Source organism: Girardinichthys multiradiatus, chromosome 4, assembly GCF_021462225.1.
Source record: "Girardinichthys multiradiatus isolate DD_20200921_A chromosome 4, DD_fGirMul_XY1, whole genome shotgun sequence".
Lineage (NCBI taxonomy): Eukaryota > Metazoa > Chordata > Actinopteri > Cyprinodontiformes > Goodeidae > Girardinichthys > Girardinichthys multiradiatus.
Genome location: NC_061797.1, coordinates 15,252,689 through 15,273,788, shown reverse-complemented (window position 1 = coordinate 15,273,788; position 21,100 = coordinate 15,252,689). Strand labels below are relative to the sequence as shown.

Sequence of the window (21,100 nt, the reverse complement as noted above, 5' to 3'; positions counted from 1 at the left end):
TGTTTGTTTAAGTCTATGTACCAAACAATAATTAGATGTTATAATATTAAGACAGTACTAAAATGTTTTACTGGTAAACTTGAAATCCCAGTGGTCAAAAAGTGGGAGCATCATGCTGTGGGAATGGCTTTCTTCAGCAGGGGTAGAGCAGCTGGTCAAAGTCAATGGGAAGATGGATGTAAACATATTGCCAGAGCAGCGCCGGGTCTTTGAAAACTATATTTACTCAATTTACAATAATTTAATGGGTGATTAGTCTATATTTTTGCCTTCATATGTTTCAAATTAATAAAACGATATAACATTAGGACATTACTAATACGGGTACATAAAAAAAAAGGGATATCTAATTTCAGAAAGTAAAACCTGTACAGGTCCTTCTCAAAATATTAGCATATTGTGATAAAGTTCATTATTTTCCATAATGTCATGATGAAAATTTAACATTCATATATTTTAGATTCATTGCACACTAACTGAAATATTTCAGGTCTTTTATTGTCTTAATACGGATGATTTTGGCTTACAGCTCATGAAAACCCAAAATTCCTATCTCACAAAATTAGCATATTTCATCCGACCAATAAAAGAAAAGTGTTTTTAATACAAAAAACGTCAACCTTCAAATAATCTTGTACAGTTATGCACTCAATACTTGGTCGGGAATCCTTTTGCAGAAATAACTGCTTCAATGCGGCGTGGCATGGAGGCAATCAGCCTGTGGCACTGCTGAGGTCTTATGGAGGCCCAGGATGCTTCGATAGCGGCCTTTAGCTCATCCACAGTGTTGGGTCTTGAGTCTCTCAACGTTCTCTTCACAATATCCCACAGATTCTCTATGGGGTTCAGGTCAGGAGAGTTGGCAGGCCAATTGAGCACAGTGATACCATGGTCAATAAACCATTTACCAGTGGTTTTGGCACTGTGAGCAGGTGCCAGGTCGTGCTGAAAAATGAAATCTTCATCTCCATAAAGCTTTTCAGCAGATAGAAGCATGAAGTGCTCCAAAATCTCCTGATAGCTAGCTGCATTGACCCTGCCCTTGATAAAACACAGTGGACCAACACCAGCAGCTGACACGGCACCCCAGACCATCACTGACTGTGGGTACTTGACACTGGACTTCTGGCATTTTGGCATTTCCTTCTCCCCAGTCTTCCTCTAGACTCTGGCACCTTGATTTCCGAATGACATGCAGAATTTGCTTTCATCTGAAAAAAGTACTTTGGACCACTGAGCAACAGTCCAGTGCTGCTTCTCTGTAGCCCAGGTCAGGCGCTTCTGCCGCTGTTTCTGGTTCAAAAGTGGCTTGACCTGGGGAATGCGGCACCTGTAGCTCATTTCCTGCACACGCCTGTGCACGGTGGCTCTGGATGTTTCTACTCCAGACTCAGTCCACTGCTTCCGCAGGTCCCCCAAGGTCTGGAATCGGCCCTTCTCCACAATCTTCCTCAGGGTCCGGTCACCTCTTCTCGTTGTGCAGCGTTTTCTGCCACACTTTTTCCTTCCCACAGACTTCCCACTGAGGTGCCTTGATACAGCACTCTGGGAACAGCCTATTCGTTCAGAAATGTCTTTCTGTGTCTTACCCTCTTGATTGAGGGTGTCAATAGTGGCCTTCTGGACAGCAGTCAGGTTGGCAGTCTTACCCATGATTGGGGTTTTGAGTGATGAACCAGGCTGGGAGTTTTAAAGGCCAAGATTATTTGAAGGTTGACGTTTTTTGTATTAAAAACACTTTTCTTTTATTGGTCGGATGAAATATGCTAATTTTGTGAGATAGGAATTTTGGGTTTTCATGAGCTGTAAGCCAAAATCATCCGTATTAAGACAATAAAAGACCTGAAATATTTCAGTTAGTGTGCAATGAATCTAAAATATATGAATGTTAAATTTTCATCATGACATTATGGAAAATAATGAACTTTATCACAATATGCTAATATTTTGAGAAGGACCTGTATATTATTTAGATTCATGACAAAGTGAAATATATCTAGCTCTTATTTTCTTGTAATTTTGATGATTAAAGCTTATTGATGATGAAAACCCAAAATTCAGCCTCAGAAAATTTGCATATTGTAACCTGTCTTTGTAAATATTGTATGTCTGTTTAATGTGATTATGTGTTGTATCAGTTTTTAACTGTACACTGCCCCTCTTGGTCAGGTCTTTCTTGCAAAAGGGATCTTTTGATCTTAACTGGACAAACCTGGTTAAATAAAGGTTATTAATATTATTAGATCTGCAAAGGTTTCCTGAGCCTCTAAATGGTCTCTTAGACTGGGCCAGTAGGCTGCACAATCATGGGGAAGACTGCTGACTGTCCAGAAGACAGTCATTGGTACCCTCCACAAGGAGGTTTAGCCACACGAGGTCATTATTAAAGAAGCTGGTTGTTCAGAGTGCTAAAAAGTTATCTTTTTTAGATTAAAGTTTGCATTTTATTTGGAAATTAAGGTCCCAGAGGCTGGAGGAAGAGTGAAGAGGCACAGAGTCCACCTGGTTTATTCCTGGTGATGATTTAGAGATGATCTGGGGTGCCATGTCATCTGCTGGTGTTGGTCTGATGTGTTTGTAAAGTCCACAGTCAATGAAACCATCTACCAGGAAATTTTAGATCACTTCATGCTTCTTTCTGCTGACAAACTTTACGGCGATGCTGATTTCATTTTCCAGCAGGACTTGGTACCGGCCCACACTGCTAAAGGTACCAAAAGCTGGTTCAATGACTATGGTGTTACTGTGCTTGACTGGCCAGCAAACTGGCCTGACCTGAAGGTCGATATCAAAGCAACTTGGGCTTCCATTACACCTCAGCAGAACCGCAGGCTGATCACCTCCATGCCACGCCACATTGATGCAGTAAATAATGCAAAAGGAGCCCCAACCAAGTATTCAGTCCAAAGAAATTAACATACTTTTCAAAAGACTGACATTTCTATTTTAAAAAATCCCTTTTTATTGATCTTATGTAATATATTCAAATTTTGTGAGATTCTCAACTTGAGGTTTTATTTATCTTTAAGCCGTAATCTTTATAACAAACTACGGCTTAAATTATTTCACTCTATAATGAATCACTATAAGATCCAAGTTTCACTTTTTGAAATGAGTGACAAAAAATATTGAACTTCACAATATTGTCATTTTTTAGATGTACCTGTATTGTTTAGCTGTAGTAAAAATAATTGTTTTCAATATTTAAATAAAAGCTATTGGAACTGTAAAACCGTGGATTTTCCAGGTTATAATACCGTACAAAGCTCATCCAGGGCCATGCCTAATGCTGACATGACCGTTAAACTTATGTCAGAAATCAGGTTCGGCTTAAAGAGACATTTCTTCCTGCAAGAGCGTTTTGTTGTTAAGATTTTAACTGGTTCACCACGGTAAAAAAAACCGTTTCCTTTCACTGTGAGCTTCAGGGTGTACGGTTGCATGTGGCCACAGGAGAGCAGTGTCTCTAAACAGGCCAGAGTCAGTCAAATGTCTTGTGTTTCATAGCAGGATTCTAACATGCTGGTTACTACAACATATGAGGCAGTGGTTGCGGAATAATACTTTAACATCTTTTTAATACTTTCAAAAACGTTTTGCCAAAAATTTAGCATCTGCACACTAAACCAGATAAATCAGCTTTTGCTTTCATGCAGTCAGACCTTTCAATCTTTTTACGGTGGTGTTGAGCACTAGTTCTCTAGGCTTTCTAAAAGTCTACTAAGGTTTTGTTCTCCAACAGATGGACCAGAAAGATCATTCAAACACCATTAACTTATAATTAATACTGAAGGATTATAAGAACATTTGCTTGCAAGGAGCAACATATAAAGTAATGAGGGATGACTCAAGACTTTTGCACAGTTATAAGATTTTGTTTCAGCCATTGTTCATGTTTAAATAATTTAATAATAAAAGGAAAAAGTTGAATTTTTCAGTGTCTTTGTACAGCTTATTTGTCTTCTTTTCCCTCAGCATGTCAGGAGGACCCTCGGTGTAATTTCACAAACAGTGGTCCATTTTCCACCAGATCTCTTAGTTTAATTGAAATACTGTTTAAGCTATATAACATTTGTTATATTTGTTGTGACCCTGACTGTTGGCTGCTCACTCTTCTATCACAGCCTTATCCGGGTCTGATGTGGTGTTCACTTGCATGAGACAGCTAGGGTATTTTTAACAGCCCCTAATGCCCCTGAAGTGACTTGGTTCTGTACATTAGTATAATGCAACATCAGTGACGGGGAGTGATTACGCCGGGGATGATTTGTTGAGTGTAAATAGGAAATCTGATTATGCTGTCCGCTCTCGGCTTGGCGGAAGGGAGGAGGGATGGGTGGAGGAGAGATTCAGAGGTGGGGGGGAGGGAGGGAGGGCCTAAGATACCAATGTGCTGAGCCAATGGCTTTTCCACAGAGCAGCTGGCTGGCATCAGGACGGGACAGGCCGCTCACAGGAAGGATACCTGGAGGACACTCATCGTGCTCGTCGGACAGCAAGGGCGCCTTCCAAGAGGTGTTCATGGGATGCACTATCTACGCAGCCAGCCCTAAGGCTCTGCCTACTGATGAGGCCCAAGACCAGGACAGATTCTACCAGCTCCCCCACTACAGCCATCCTTATGGTAACTGCAGTCAGAGGATAGCAGCCTGCAGAGCCAGGTCAGTGAACACCTCACAGGAAGGAAACAAGGCTTAAAAGTGAACCAGAGGTCAGGTTGTTGGTGCATTTCCTTTATTTTAGATATAAACCTTTATAAGTTTGCATAATAGAAAATTGTGGTGTAAGAACATGACCACAATATGAACATTTTCAAATTAGTAGCAGATCTAACAGCAAGTTGTTTTTGCAGTTCCAGGTTCTGTTATTTTTGACAAATAGCACTGAAACAGAGGAACATACTGAGGGACGATATCAGCCAGCAGCATCTGCCACATGTATGTGTCACGGTTTCTTTAAGTGTATTTCCTCACATGACTTCTTTCACCCTGCAGTCGAGGCATCTAGCAGTAGAAAGTATATTTTACTTAATGCACACAGAGCTGATCTAAAGACTGTGAAGAACTGCAGTGACATGTAAGATGTTTTTACAGTTTTTTGAGTTTTGATCATTTTTGTGCAGTGCAGTGTGCATTTCCTCCTCTGTTATAACAGGAACTAAGGGGCGACAGTGGCTCTGGCGGTAGGGGTTTGTTCTGTAACCGGCAGGCTGCTGGGTCGTGCCCCTCTCCAGCCGTCTCAGTTGTTGTATCCTTGGGCAAGACACTTAACCTGCTGATGGTAGTCAGAGGGCCTGGTGGCGCCAGTTGTATGGCAGCCCCGCTTCTATCAGTGTGCCCCAGGGCAGCTGTGCCTACAATATAGCCTATAACTGTTGCTGTGTGAATGGGTGGATGACTGATTGTAGTGTAAAGCGCTTTGGAGTCCTCAGACTTGATAAAGCTTTATAGAAGTGCAGGCCATGCAAATAATGACTAAGAGCATAATTGGTGGCATCTTGATGGAAGTTACTTGAGTGTCTTACAGTCAAAAACAGGTAGCAAGGACTATCATACACAGAGGATGCCTTCTGTATCCTCAAGAGTGTAATAAAAACAAATAAAAAATGTATACTGGTTAAAGTAGATCAAACAATACAGCAATCATTATAAGTAGGGATGCACCAATCATTCAGCTGAGACCTGCTTGCTGTTTATCCTGCTTAACACTGCCTTCATCCATCCATATATTTGCAGTCCCTACTTATCTTTACAGGGTTATTGGGGCCTAAGGTTCTTTAAATATTATTTATACAAACCAGGTTGTGCAATGTTTGAGGTTCTTGTGCAATATGACTGCTCAACACTTTGCATCTTTTTCTTTCAATAAGAGTCCTTTCAGGACTACAGGCAGGTGTCTGACTGCTGGACACCTGTGTGCGCTATGACACTCCCTTGTGGAAATGACCATATTTACAAATATACATAATTATGATGGCAGCATATGTTGCTCCAAAGCTGGTTTTGTTAAGCTTTAACTGTGCCGTATAAGTGCTAGTATAACTTCATACATTAGACCAGGGGTCAGCAACCTTTACAACCCTTTGGTCCAGCTTAACAAAATTTGTTTAGAGCCACAAACAACATGACTCTTAGAGAAAAAAAAAACATTTTCATTTATTACCTACTACAGCAAATTTGTTTCGGTTTTTAAATTAAAGGGAGACAATTGTATTGCTGTTTAATACATTCATATTTTTGCAAGCTATTGACAAAAAATATTACCTCATGACAGTGGCAGTTCTAGACCAAATTGACCAGTGGGGCCAGGGCGGGGCCAGTGTTTTTTAATAGGGCCACAGAGCAAAAGCATGGAACAAAAAAAGGCCAATATTTAATCGTTTAAAATATTAGGTGAGCCGAAAGTGGCTCTGGAGCTGCAGGTTGATGATCCCCGTTCGATCATATGAAAACTGTGATCCTATCTCAGTACAGCTGAAACTAAAAGTGCAACACGTTTATTTTTCATTAATTGTTAAAGTAAAACTGTAAAGGTAAAAAATAAAATTGGTCCAAGGAACCAATCAGTTATGTTTTCAGTAGCAGCACATATTACCATAAGAAACTGATTTAGTGTTAAGTCTTCAGTACAGGTAGGGATGGGTACCACATTCAGTACTTTTATAGGTTTGGACTTTGCCAGGATCTAAAATTATTTGAAAACACAAAACAAATTCCACCATATCGGTATTTCTCATACAAAGATTAAGCAAAAGTGAAAAAGCTGTGTAAAAAAATGTGTACATCCTTGTGGCTTTCATAGGATTTAACAGGAAAAGAAGAAGCCAGATGATTCTAACCAAATTCACTTGATTCATTTATCTTTAGTAGTGTGACCACCTTTACAAAAGCAGTGGTTTTGCCACTTTGCCAGTCTGAAGGAAGCAGGTGTCATGTACGGTAGTATAGGACTAATGATTTGGGCTTGTTTTACAGCCACAAATTGCAGTAACTGCGTTGACAATCAATCTGTACCACAAAATATTCTACGGTCCAATGCGAGGCGATTTCATATCAGTTATTTTTTGTTGTAAATGGTCATTTAATCAAGATTAAATCTACCCTCACTTAAATAAGCTTCCAACTGAACATGCCTCTGGAGACATCGCAGAAGGTATACGGCATCTGGTCAGAGCTCTTTTGAGTAAAATCATTTGCATTTGTCTAGCTGTTTTTCTCTCTGTTCACCTTTTTATTCAGTTCCTCCTTCAGAGATGTTTACCTGAATTCAAACAAGAATTTAAATGAATTCATTTCGTTTAAAGTCACCGTTTACTTCAGCTTCACCATACATAGCAAAGTCCATCAAGGCTCTGGGGTCATTGTAGTCAAACACGGGTTTTTTTCTTCAATGTATTTAATGAACTGCAGTGAAACTCGATTTCCAATATTTCTTTTTCTTTGTTTGGTGGAATCCGGGATTTTTACAATGTTTTTGAGGAAAGACTTTCAGCGGGTAAAATTAATAACACCTCAACATTTTTCTGGGGTTAAAAGTTTCTAATGGGGCCTTGGAAATAAGGTTCACACCAGATGTCAGCTATAACCCAGGTAATCCACACATAAAGGAATGAAAGCCAATTAGTCCAAAAATGAAGTTTTGGTTAAAAATTGAGAACGATAGACAGAATAAGTACACACCTACAGAACGTAATTAAAATTCTTTGTGGAAAACCTTTTCTTAGTAACAACTTCCAAGACCACTCCCGTGAATAATATAATCTAGTCACATCCTTCCATAGAAACTGTCCTCAGATCTTAAGACTCTGGAGGTCCTTTCTATGCACTCTGATATTCAGTTTATTCCATAGATTTTCAATTGGATACAAGTCTAGTGTTTTCAGGGTGATGTGCAGAACCTTTATTGTTCAAAACATGTTTGCAATAACTTCCAAAGATTTAATTTTTGGCCTAAGCTGACCATCTATACTTTCTCAGGGTTTCAGTGACTTGTCCAAATTATCTGCAGTAAACTTTAAACACATTTCAACTTGCTTTTTCTTCAGCAGTGGAGTCTTGCACAGTGAGTTTGCATCCAGGGCATCGAGATTGAGTGCTTCATTGAAAAAACTGTACCTACGATTTCAAAACTTTCAGAAGCTCTCTGCGAGTGCTCATTGGCTCTTGGACAACTCTTTTGATGGTTCTTTTGACTCCTCTATCAGAAATCTGATGATGGAAAAAGGGCATCCTTTCCGCTTCTGAAGTATGACTACAACAGCACTCACTATCATATTTAGAGGTTTAGACATGCAGTATGTTTGCAACAGTAAGACTTGTGAAGGTCTTTTTTTTCCACCAAACGTAGCACTCCCTGCAATACTTGATGAGAAGGATAGATAGATAGATAGATAGATAGATAGATAGATAGATAGATAGATAGATAGATAGATAGAGATAGATAGATAGATAGATAGATAGATAGATAGATAGAAACCTTTATTTAGATAAGGTGTACTTTTTTGTCTCCATCATGGCTATAAATATAAACTATTGTTACTCCATATTAAAAAGATCTAAAGGTTATTTATTTATTTTGCTGTAATACTTTTTCACTTAACACTTCTGTTGCATTTAATGCAGGCCCGCTGTTGCTCAGGGCGTCTCTGGGGTCAAAAATAGCCGCGGTTTAATCCCCAGCCCACATTTGGTTGATAGGTAAGCTCAACCCACCTCCACAGTCGGACACACTTCTGAGAGCACCGCAGCTCAGCAAGGCTGGCTCATCTTACTTCTAATTGTTTATCCACGGGTGGGTAAGAAGACTACGGTTTGCGGATAAAAGTCATTAAATGATTTCTGAAAATGCAACCGAGATATGAAGAGCTAAGCGGATCTTCGAGGCGGCAGCACAGCAAAAACAGTCGCTGCAGATAGACAGCTAGCAGCCACAGGTAGGAGACCTTAAATCAAGTCAAGCGAATAAGAACCCGGTAAGAGCTTCCGGTTGGGATTTCAAAATAAACATGCGCGCTTCTTAATTTATGCAGTAATGTAGGAGAACATGCAAAAATGTTTTTCTTTTGACTGCACAATTATATAATCACTATTGAATTATTTCAGTATAATCAATGATGGCTCTAACCGATAAAATTGTATGCAATGGCTTGGTATTGAATCCCTGTTTATAATGAACTCAATATATTAGCAATTTGTTCTATTACCCAAATATGTATCACATTCGTCACATTCTATTGTATTATGTACAACACATAAGATTAGGCCCTAATTACCTATGCTGACAGCATGTATTCATTTTATGTTTATTTTATTTTGAAGGAAAACACTTTTTCCGGTAATACCGTGTTCAGCTTTGCAATGCTACTGATATTAAAACATAAAAGCGACGCTTATTCTGGGTAAAAACTTACCATAGAAAATATAAAGTTCAGGAATAAAGTACAATTTATAAGACGTTACAAAACACTTTCTTGTGATTTGTTTTGAATTTTTAAGAACTTATTTTCCTTAAAAGAAAATGGTATTCCTTTTACTAATTTTACATTTTGACTCGTAAACCTATACCTTACAGTTTAACATCTAATTAACAAAAATAAGTCTTTGTTATCCTAAACTGTTATTTTTGTAATTTCTGTTTATCCTTAAATACCAGGAAACTATAAACAGTACTTATTGTGCTCGCTTTAATCTTCAGAAAGGTTAATACTTGGAGCTTTGTGCAGACTTTAGCACACCTCTCTCATCAAAGGCTGTTTTGAGGCACTTACACAATGGGAAAGTTATTTCAGGAGGCCTCAAGCAGTGGAGATGTCAGAGTCCAAAGGCTGGACCTCTGTTGCACTTTCATGGGCTTTCTGCCCGTAAAACACAACAAAGACAAATAAAGATGATGTGCAGCGATAAGGGAAAGAGAAATTGCCTGGATGAGGGACACACAAGGGGAGAAACGAGATGCAACAGAACTGTGAGGAATCTTTATCTCAGTTGCAAATATTCATTTCCTGCTTTGCATTTACTTTGGTTTTGTTTGTTTTGTAATCGTGCCATTTGTTTGTAAGTTTTAAGCCACACACAAGCTCATCACATTAACATTTTCCACTGCTCACCTGGCTGGTTAGACTAATGTAGCTGCTGCAGTCCTGACAATTTGTTTCTATGTAAATACCTGGGATTAAACTGCATGAAAAGAACAAGACAGCACTGTGAACTGATAGTGTCAGTTACTGCTAGTTTGGAAATAGGATGGTGACACGACATCTGTAGCTGATTATAATCAGACACAGCCTCAAAACACGTGCTCCATGTTTGATAATAGAGCTTTCAGTTGTTTGCATAAAACAAAAACAACATGGTTGCTGAAGGGTTGCAGGGAAATGGGGGCAGAAAGTGCTTCAACCATCAAGAGCCCTAACAAGATTACAGCTTATTGGATTGGAGGATGTCTTGTGGCAAGGCGTTGCCCTGTTTTCCCTTCAACTTTGACCCTTCCCTATCTTTGCCAAATAAAAAACAACCCCATAGCATGATGCTGCCATCTCCATGTTTCACCATGGTAGTGGTGAGTTCATCATTGTCAGTTTTCCACTGCATGTGAACCAAATAATTCCATTTTGGTCTTGTCTGAACAGAGCACCTTCTTCCACGTTTGCTGTATCCCCTACATGACTTGTGGCAAACTTATGACTTTGTTCCAACAAAAGCGTTCTTCTTGTCACTCTTCCATAAAGACTAGAGCTGTGGAGGACATGACACATGGTTGTCCTGTCAATAGATTCTCTGACCTGTGGATTTCTGCAGCTCTTCCAGAGTCTAGGCTGCATCTCTGATTAATGCTTCCCCTGTGAAGCGTGTCAGTTTAGGTGGAAAGCCATGTGTTAGAACATTTGCAGTTGTTCTATACTCTTTCCATTTTCCAATGATGGATAAAGGTCACCTCAGAAAGCAGATGGCTGCACTAGACATCACTGAGTTTTATCAGAGTGAAAGGGGGCTTAACCAAATTTAATTCCAGCTTTTAAAACCATGTATCATTTTTCTTCCATGGTTATTCACTACTTTGTGCCGGTCTATCACATGAAACCCATATCAAAAACACTGAAGTTTATGGTTGTAATGTGATACTGTATGAAAAAGTTTGCAAGGTGCTGTAGATGCTGCTGATATTCGTGTGTTTATAAGTAATTGTTTTGTGGATTTATGTCTCTGCATCTCAAGTTTAAGGAGCTCATTTGAGAGTATCGGTTCGACAACTTCAAAGGCTGCTTTTGTGGTGGTTAATTTCACCAGTCTGAAATTTCTCATCTCATAATGCTTTTGCAGGAATTCCCAAGAAGGAACTGCTTCAGCAAACGTCTCTTTTCATCTTGGCATAAAACATGTTCAATGTTTCACTGTGAATTTTCTTTAAAGGCTTTCTTTAATGGGTCCTGGTCTTGCATTCCTTGTAACATGAGCTGGTAATGCTATATTAGACCATATTCAGATTTATTGAAACTTACAGAGGATCATACAGTTTGTGTTTTAATCAAGTCTTACTTTCCCGGATAAATTTTAATTTAAATGTCGTTCTGTCCTGAAAACGTCAGTTGATCATTTGCTGTATGCAAATGATCAACTGAATACTGTGCCAGGGCTCGATAGGATTGTTTTCTATTTAGATTGTTTTTTTTTAAGCTAAAACATTAACCGTCCTCTTGTCCAATCTCTTAATTTTCAATCACACATTGTATGACAAAAGGAATGGACTGAGAATTAGTCAAAAAGCAGCCAAAAGGAAAAGGAAAAGACCTTCAGAAAGCCTGCAGACTTATGAAGCAAGATTACTTTAAAAGAGTAAGCACAAGTCTGGCCCCTTAAAAATCACTTTTTGAATTTGAAATTGGTAATGGTTTACAGGTTTTGTGCAGCATTTGCAGTATTGCACATGGAGCTTTAGCCTTTATAAGCAAACAAGTGTCAAGTTAACCATAGAGTCCAAGTCTGAAACCTGTGACCTCAGACACTGACACCAGGGTTGGATTTAGGGGATTTAGCGGGCCCCTGGGTCCGTTTCTTTTAGGCATACTGATTACAAACCATTGATCATCAAGGCAAACATCAAATTCAACATTTTCAGACCTTTGTCCACAGGAACAATTTTTGAAACAATCTATGTATCTGTCCATTTGAAAAACCTCATTATATACATGAAAAATGTTCTAGATTCTTCATCCATACAAAAAAAGAAAAACGCCCAGAAAGCTTTTGCCTGGCCTGTATGTGGCGCTGTCACCAAAATGCACCAAAAACAAAGAAGGAACCATGGCTTTGGAGCCCAAAGCTTGCTGCAGTTACTTTGGGGTCTCGAGTTAGGTTTGTGTATGTGACGGTGATTTTAAATACTTGTGTGTTGGTTATCTGCACAAAAATTCAACAACCTAAAACACCTGAGATACCAGCTTTTTAGCTACATGCTTATAATGTTTATTTATTTAGACCTGTGTAACTGCTCTTGTTTGGCACACCATCAGGAAATGCCATCACGCGCCAGGAAATGGTTACATAGGGTTCTGTGGCAATTACTGTCTCTACATCACATGTTTCTGCTATCTTACCTGTGTGTGATTACATGTTTTGATGATGTAATACCAATTACTGTTTCAGTGAGATATCTTTAAGGTGCGATGTTCTATCCAGAAAAAACTCCATGAAAGCCCTGATTCTCAGCAACTCTTGATGGTTCGCAGATCCTTTACAATAAAATTGTCAATGAACTTTGTAATTAGCTGTGCCTTCTCTGAGTTAGGGGGAGCTTCGGCATGGCTAGTTCAATGAGCCTCTGGTTCTTGGCGACACATGAGATCAGCTGTTTTACTTCCACCTCCAAGTAGAGCCTTACAAGATGGTTCCTCATGCTTGTTGTGTTTCAGAATATTCAGTTTTACACAGCCTGCATATGGTGTTGCTTTTCTATAAGTCATTTTTCCCTTTGCTGCAGAGCATTCTGGATGCAGTACACGTGACCTTATGTGTTTACCATAACCTGTCTGGGTGCCTCATTTACGCGTTCCGAGTTCTTCCTTTGCGTTCCTCAATATTAGATAATAAATTAGCATTGAGTTTTGGTGCAGTTGGTAGCACTGTTGCCTTGCAGCAAGAAGGTCCTGGGTTCGATTCCCGGCCGGGGGTCTTTCTGCATGGAGTTTGCATGTTCTCCCTGTGCATGCGTGGGTTCTCACCGGGTACTCCGGCTTCCTCCCACAGTCCAAAGACATGCCTATTAGGTTAATTGATCTCTCTAAATTGCCCTTAGGTGTATGAATGAGTGTGTGCGTGGTTGTTTGTGTGTTGCCCTGTGATGGACTGGCAACCTGTCCAGGGTGTACCCCGCCTCTCGCCCATAGACTGCTGGAGATAGGCACCAGCTTCCCCGCGACCCACTATGGAATAAGCGGTAGAAAATGACTGACTGACTGACTGACAATTGAGTTTTGACGTTTGGTATTTGACTAAGAATTGTCCATTTCCACATCTCGGTGCATAAAAAACTAGATTTTGTCCCCCAACCCTACCCTCAAAACCTCGGTGCCTCAGGCTACTGCCCTATTAAGCTCTTGCTAATTTAAGGCCATGACCAATACAGTTTAGCATTAAAAAGGTCATATTTAGGTAGTAGACCTAATGGAAGGGCACCTAACTTAACAGCGAATTTTAAGGTGACAAATAGGATCTTGAGTGGTTTTTGATTTGGTAATTAGACACCTGTAAATGAGCCATAAATCCATTTTAATCTCAGGTTTCTGGGGTCATACGCCCATACAGGGTCACACCCTGAATCCTTTAAAGTTAGATTTAATGTGGGAAGACCCTGCAGTTCCCAGCCTAATCTACTCCAGTGGGCTTTCTTATGCTTCATTTAATCCTCTGTGATCCCAGATAAGAAGTCAGATCTATCTTCCAACATCAGAAAGACCCCTGTTGTTTGAACAGGTCAGCGGCTGATGTAAAGCTTCTGGCCAATTAGAGATAATACACTGGAAACTGCATGCAGGTGCCTATTTCCATCAGCACCTATAATTACACAGGAGCAGGTGGTAACAACTTCCCCCGGCCCCAAAGGATGGCACAGAAGCAACGTGTTTGTGTTCATGTTAGAGAGGCAGAAAAATGTGAAGGAAATAATAGGCTGGTTAAAACTTCCTAGTGATGACCAAGGAGCGAACTCATTCAAAACAATAATATATTTGCAATCCCAGTCATTGTAGAGTGCCATGTTGTATGTACAGAATATATAGTGCCAGCAAAATATTTTCACCCCTTTTTGGATGTTTTAACTGATTTCATTGCTTTTGTGAATGAAATCATGGTCATATGATCTAATTTAGGGTTTTTGACAAAATAGAAAACAAACTCTTTAATGTCAAGTGCAAACAGCTTTTCTCAAACTGATGCAATTCATTTCAAATATATAAGGTAAAGAAAAGATTGCAAAAGCACTTGCTGACCTAATTTAAATTGATGTCATAGTAGGATCAACTAATGTGTGTCAACTGTCAAGTGTTTATGATAGCATCTGAGTATGGAGGGTCCAATCTCTGCTTCATCAGGATTTCTTCTACAGTTACAGCATGAAGGCAACAAAGCAAAGCAAGCCTATCAGAAAAAATATCACTGAAGTGTAGAAGTCAGAAGAAGGTGCGAAACACGTTGGGCATCACATCAAGTTCAGTTAAATCCAACTTTAAGAAATGGAATGAGTGTTGTGCTTATTTAAATCTGAATGGAGCTGACTGACTAACCTGGCAAAAAGAAGACTGGAGAGGGAGGACACCAAGACACCTACAGCCACGGTGAAGGAGTTTAGAGGCTAGGAGGGGGAGAGACTGTGCATAAAACAGGCGTTACTCAGGTTTTCCGTCAATCAAAGCTGTATGTTAGAGCAGCAAAAATAGTTCATATGTTGCCTGGAATTCACTCAAAGACATGAGGGAGACTCCAAGAGGGAGCTAGGTCCTTTGGTCGGATGAGACAAAAATGTAGCATTTCAGTCATCAGAATACACGTTGTATTTTAGCGAACACTGCACATCTCCAGAAACACACAAACTCCACCATGAAGCATGGTGGTTTACTTTTTATAAGGATTGTAGATTGCTTAATAAATCATTAGTATTTAATAGCAAAAAATAAATTGTGCATCTAAATGTTTGTGGCACATTTAACGAAGGATAAGCAAGTAGACTAGTTTTCAGTACAAATTATTGCCAAGGTGGGAAATAAACAGTTAATCAGTTTAACACAAGTTAGAAATAAAATACTGAAACAATGACTAATAAATATAAGGTATTTGTTGGTGGTAGAAGTCAACTATCATAGTGAGAAGTAACCGCCCTCCAAATCATCATAAGTTTTATTATTAGCAGCTATAGAAGGTAATGGATGATTACTTAAATAATTCAGAAATGCCTGGATGGTAAAAAATTACAGGCCAAAGGGATTAAATTACTAATGCTAAAACATTTTTTTAAGTTAAGTTGTTAAAAGTGATGTATAAACTGTTCAAATTTTAATATAAAAGCTATGTGCATATTGAAAGGATCCTTTCTATAGACGCTATGTTGGAAACTTCACCTGGTCATTATTTTGTGGTAGCCATTGGTCCCCATCTAAAAGAACAGGGAGAGAAACAACATCAGCAAAATCAAAGGACGCGAGACATCAAGTAACCCATTAAATGGTTTGGGAGCATAAAAAAGATGAAATTAAGATGAAATTTTTCCTGACTTACAGATCTCTAATGACTTAACGTAGTTGAGGAACACCACCCGTATCAGGAAGCCATCCTCACAACTTTCTACAGCGCTGTGGTTAGAGTACTTAAAGTATTACACTCATTTCATATGGTTTTACCTTTTGTTTTATACTTTTGTAGTATATTTTTACAATAATCTGTTGAGAAATAATTTGATTTGATGAATTTACCTTATCTAATGCTACAGGCCACAATACTGTAGATAAATAAAGCAGGGTTGTAGATTCATTCATTAGATGAACAAAATAGGTACAGCAATTTCAATGTTCTTAAAAACCAAATTACTTTGAAAATTAATGAGTAAACAGTCAAATGATACATAGTATAAAATAATTTGTGGTGTGGTAGTTCTGCATTTCTAAAATCTTTGCCATTTCGTCTTTGCAAAATAGCTGCAGGCCTTTCAGATTGGATGGAGAGTGTCTGTGAACATCAAATTTCAAATCTTGCCATTAATTGTCAATAAGGTTTAGGTCTAAGTTTGGACTGGGCCATTCTAACACATTAATCTGCTTTTATCTAAACCAGTCCATTTTAGCTCTGCTGTACAGTACAGACCAAAAGTTTGGACACACCTTCTCATTCAAAGAGTTTTCTTTATTTTCATGACTATGAATATTGTAGCTTCACACTGAAGGCATCAAAACTATGAATTAAATAATGTGGAATTATATACTGAACAAAAAAGTGTGAAACAACTGAAAATATGTCTTATATTTTAGGTTCTTCAAAGTAGCCACCTTTTGCTTTGATTACTGCTCCTCACACTCTTGGCATTCTGTTGATGAGCTTCAAGAGGTCGTCACCTGAAATGGTTTTCCAACAGTCTTGAAGGAGTTCCCAGAGATGCTTAGCACTTGTTGGCCCTTTTGCCTTCACTCTGCGGTCCAGCTCACCCCAAACCATCTCGATTGGGTTCAGGTCCGGTGACTGTGGAGGCCAGGTCATCTGGCGCAGCAGCCCATCACTCTCCTTCTTGATCAAATAGCCCTTACACAGCCTGGAGGTGTGTTTGGGGTCATTGTCCTGTTGAAAAATAAATTATGGTCCAACTAAACGCAAACCGGATGGAATAGCATGCCGCTGCAAGATGCTGTGGTAGCCATGCTGGTTCAGTATGCCTTCAATTTTGAATAAATCCCCAACAGTGTCACCAGCAAAGCACCCCCACACCATCACACCTCCTCCTCCATGCTTCACGGTGGGAACCAGGCATGTAGAGTCCATCCGTTCACCTCTTCTGCGCCGCACAAAGACACGGTGGTTGGAACCAAAGATCTCAAACTTGGACTCATCAGACCAAAGCACAGATTTCCACTGGTCTAATGTCCATTCCTTGTGTTCTTTAGCCCAAACAAGTCTCTTCTGCTTGTTGCCTGTCCTCAGCAGTGGTTTCCTAGCAGCTATTTTACCATGAAGGCCGGATTCACACAGTCTCCTCTTAACAGTTGTTCTAGAGATGTGTCTGCTGCTAGAACTCTGTGTGGCATTGACCTGTTCTCTAATCTGAGTTGCTGTTAACCTGCGATTTCTGAGGCTGGTGACTCAGATGAACTTATCGTCCGCAGCAGAGGTGACTCTTGGTCTTCCTTTCCTGGGCCGGTCCTCATGTGAGCCAATTTCTTTGTAGCGCTTGATGGTTTTTGCAACTGCACTTGGGGACACTTTCAAAGTTTTCCCAATTGTTCGGACTGACTGACCTTCATTTCTTAAAGTAATGATGGCCACTCGTTTTTCTTTACTTAGCTGCTTTTTTCTTGCTATAATACAAATTCTAACAGTCTATTCAGTAGGGCTATCAGCTGTGTACTGTATCCACCTCCTGCACAACACAACTGATGGTCCCAACCCCATTTATAAGGCTTGAAATCCCACTTATTAAACCTGACAGGGCACACCTGTGACGTGAAAACCATTTTAGGTGACTACCTCTTGAAGCTCATCAACAGAATGCCAAGAGTGTGCGGAGCAGTAATCCAAGCAAAAGGTGGCTACTTTGAAGAACCTAGAATATAAGACATATTTTCAGTTGTTTCACACTTTTTTGTTCAGTATATAATTCCACATGTGTTAATTCATAGTTTTGATGCCTTCAGTGTGAAGCTACAATATTCATTGTCATGAAAATAAAGAAAACTCTTTGAATGAGAAGGTGTGTCCAAACCTTTGGTCTGTACTGTATGTTGATGTAATCCTGCTCGAAGGGGACCTGTTGCCCCAATCTCAAGTCTTTTGTGTATTTCCAGCTGGTATTCTTCCAGAATTTGCCGTATTTTTAGCTCCACCCATCCTATCATCAGGTCTAACCTGTATCCCTGTCCCCACAGAAGAAAACCATCTCTACTGCATGATGATGCCACCACCTTGTTTAACTATGGAGGTGGTGTAGTAGGGTGATAATTAGTGTTAGCTTTCCACCAAATTTATTTGGTTTCATCTGACCAGTGCGCCGTCTTCCACATGTTTGCTAAGTCCCCTGCATGGCTGGTGGTGAACTGCAAACAGGACTTTTTTTTCCAACACTGAGCTTCTTTTTGCCAATCTTCCAAGAATGTGGAGTGCACAACTAATACTTGTTGTGTCAACAGATTCTCCCACATGATCCGTAGATCTTTGCAGCTCCTCCAGAGTTAGTGTAGGCCTCTTGGCTGCTTCTCTGAAAAATGCTTTTCTCAGCTTGTCAGTTTATACCTCTTGTATTTTCATTTGAAGGTTTGAAGAGTGGTCTATGCGATGTTCCAAGCTAGAAATATTGTTTTATAAACTAATCCTCCTGTAAACTCCTCCACAACTTTATACCTGATGAAAAGTGATGTCGCTTGTTCACTGATGCTCTCTAACCAATGCCCTAGGCCTACACAGAGCAGCTGTGTTGATATTGAAATTAAATTACACACAGATGGACTCCATTTCTTTAACATGTGCTGAGCGTGCACATAGTTGAGAGTACATATGCATGCCACACTTTTCAAATTTCTATTACCTTCCTCTTCATAAGTATGCATTACCTTCCTTGGTGTGTCACATAACATTCTAATAAAATGCCCTGAGGTTTGAGGTTATAAGGTGAAAAAATGTATAAAAGTTTACTTTAAAAAACTTCTGCAAAGCACTGTTGTTAACAAGAGTTAACAGTAAATGTCTTGTTTTATTTCAGCTCAAACCCTCACCTGTGAGGTTTAGTTGATTGTTTATTAGCACCTAATTCATGGTTAACTTGAACTTTGAAATAATTTCCTCTAAAAATATAATTTTCTTAAGATCTTGCTGTTATGTTCTCCTCCTTTTGTAACATGCTGACATTGTACTTCTAGACAAATTTGGTGCTGAGACATCTGAAGTATATTTTTCAACCGCCCAGAGCAGCGCATCAGGTCAGCCATCTGCACAATCTCTGAGGTGCTCTACTTTTTCTGCACGAGACATCTGGGCTCGAGTACACACTGACCCATTTACCAAAAGCACAAGAACACAATTTTATTTTGCTAAATAGGTATTTTTTAATGGACTGCAAACAAGCCAAATCTAACTATCAATGTTGCATCACCGCGATAAGACAGAGTCCGCTTGTTTGACCCATAAACCGTTGGGAAGCTCTCTCTTTGAAGCCAAATGTGGGGACGGAAAACAAACATTTCCCACAAGCGTACATGGGGATCGGGCAGAGAGATGCCTGCTGTTAACATAGAGTTGTGTGTTTGTGTGTCCAGGGCTAGGAGCATGACTGAGCAGCACGAACAGGGTGAAGTAACAGGCCTCCTCTCAACACACGATCTGGATCCCTCCAAAGACGACGACACGCATGGCCACTTCAGGCAAATATCACACAGCTCTTTGCAACTTTCACTGCTTTGACATGTTTTCTTTTTTTTCTCCCCTACACAAACCATCTGTATCCTGTGCATGATCCTGGGTTCCAGCCCTGGGAGGTTTATTTTCACAGCCTCATTTTGTTCTGTATTTGATGTCAAACAATGGTCATACACACACACACAGAGACAAAAAACTGAGATTTATAAAGAATGTGCTTATTTTCCCCGTTGATGCCTCAGAAGAAGATACTTCATATGTGCTTTGATAATAACAAGGTATAGTTATAGAAATATAGTGTATTTTAATACATTGCTACATTTGTGTTGCTGACAAACAAAATGTTTGTCTGTTATATAAGAAGGATTGGAGGCAAGAGCAGATTAATCCCAGGGAATCTGTTCTGGGATGAGATTTGGCTCTGAAGCACAGTGTGTTAGTAAACTCTGAATGAGAGGGAATTTAACATTTAATGCACATGTCAGTTCTGATCTTGTAGGACTTTGTGAGCTGAACGTGCATCTTCTCAGTGCGTAGATGTTTATGGTATCATATAAAAGTGGACCTGTTATGTGTTTTGTATTTGTAGCCATACATAATACAGGTCATACTTTCCCAGAATCTACAGATTACTTTCTGAAATGTACAGGTTGCTTTTTGGAATATACATATTACTTTTTGGAACGTTCAGGTTACTTTTCTAGAATGCACAGTTTACTATCTAGAACTTGCATGTTGCTTTTTGGAATTTAAAAGCAGCTTTTTTGAACTTTCAGGTTACCTTTCCAATATTTACAAATCACTTTCTGGACTCTACAGGGTGCTACACTGAACTTTTAGGTTACTTTCCTGGAACCTATAACACCTCACAGGGACTGAATTATATTATGAACATACTTTAACTGGTACTTCCTGGGACTTACAGGATACTTTCCTAGAAATTACAAGCTATTTTTGGGTACTGGGCTATAATATGAGCTGACATGTTATCTGGAACTTTATATACTTACACTTTACCTTCAAGATCTTAATGGATTCCATTCAGGTTACATTCCAAAACTTTCAGGTTACTTTACTCGACCTTTCTTGTTATATTCTCGAATCTAATTTTATTATAAGGTGACTTGAAATATAGAACTTTCTGGAACTTACAGGTTACATTCAGGATCTTACAAGGTGCTTCCTGGTAATTGCAGGGTATGTTTAGGGATTGTCAAGTTATTTTCCTGGAACTCAGGGGTTACTTTCAGGTACCTAGCTCTATATCTATATATATAAATGTGTATAGATATAAAAGGTAATAGCTCAGAACAGAGTGCTTCCTTGAAATTACAGGCTTAGTTCTAAAACTTTCAGGTTACTTTCCTGGAACTTACAGTTTACTTTTAGGGAGTGGACTGTATTATGATGTTATTTGTAACCTAATACCATCTGGAACGTCCTGGTTACTTTCCAGAACATACAGGGTGCTTCCTGGAAATTACAGGTTACATGACTGGATT

At 39.4% G+C, this 21,100-nt stretch overlaps 1 protein-coding gene across 1 annotated transcript in view; it reads left to right on the top strand.

Moving 5' to 3' along the window:
• The first annotated feature begins 4,332 nt into the window (after positions 1-4,332).
• gramd2aa (GRAM domain containing 2Aa) overlaps positions 4,333-21,100 on the top strand; it is a 42,992-nt gene continuing 26,224 nt past the window's right edge. Inside the window, exons 1-2 of the mRNA XM_047363409.1 lie at positions 4,333-4,661; positions 19,499-19,603. Coding sequence (XP_047219365.1) covers positions 4,333-4,661; positions 19,499-19,603 — 434 coding nt within the window. The remainder of the gene's footprint in view (positions 4,662-19,498; positions 19,604-21,100) is intronic.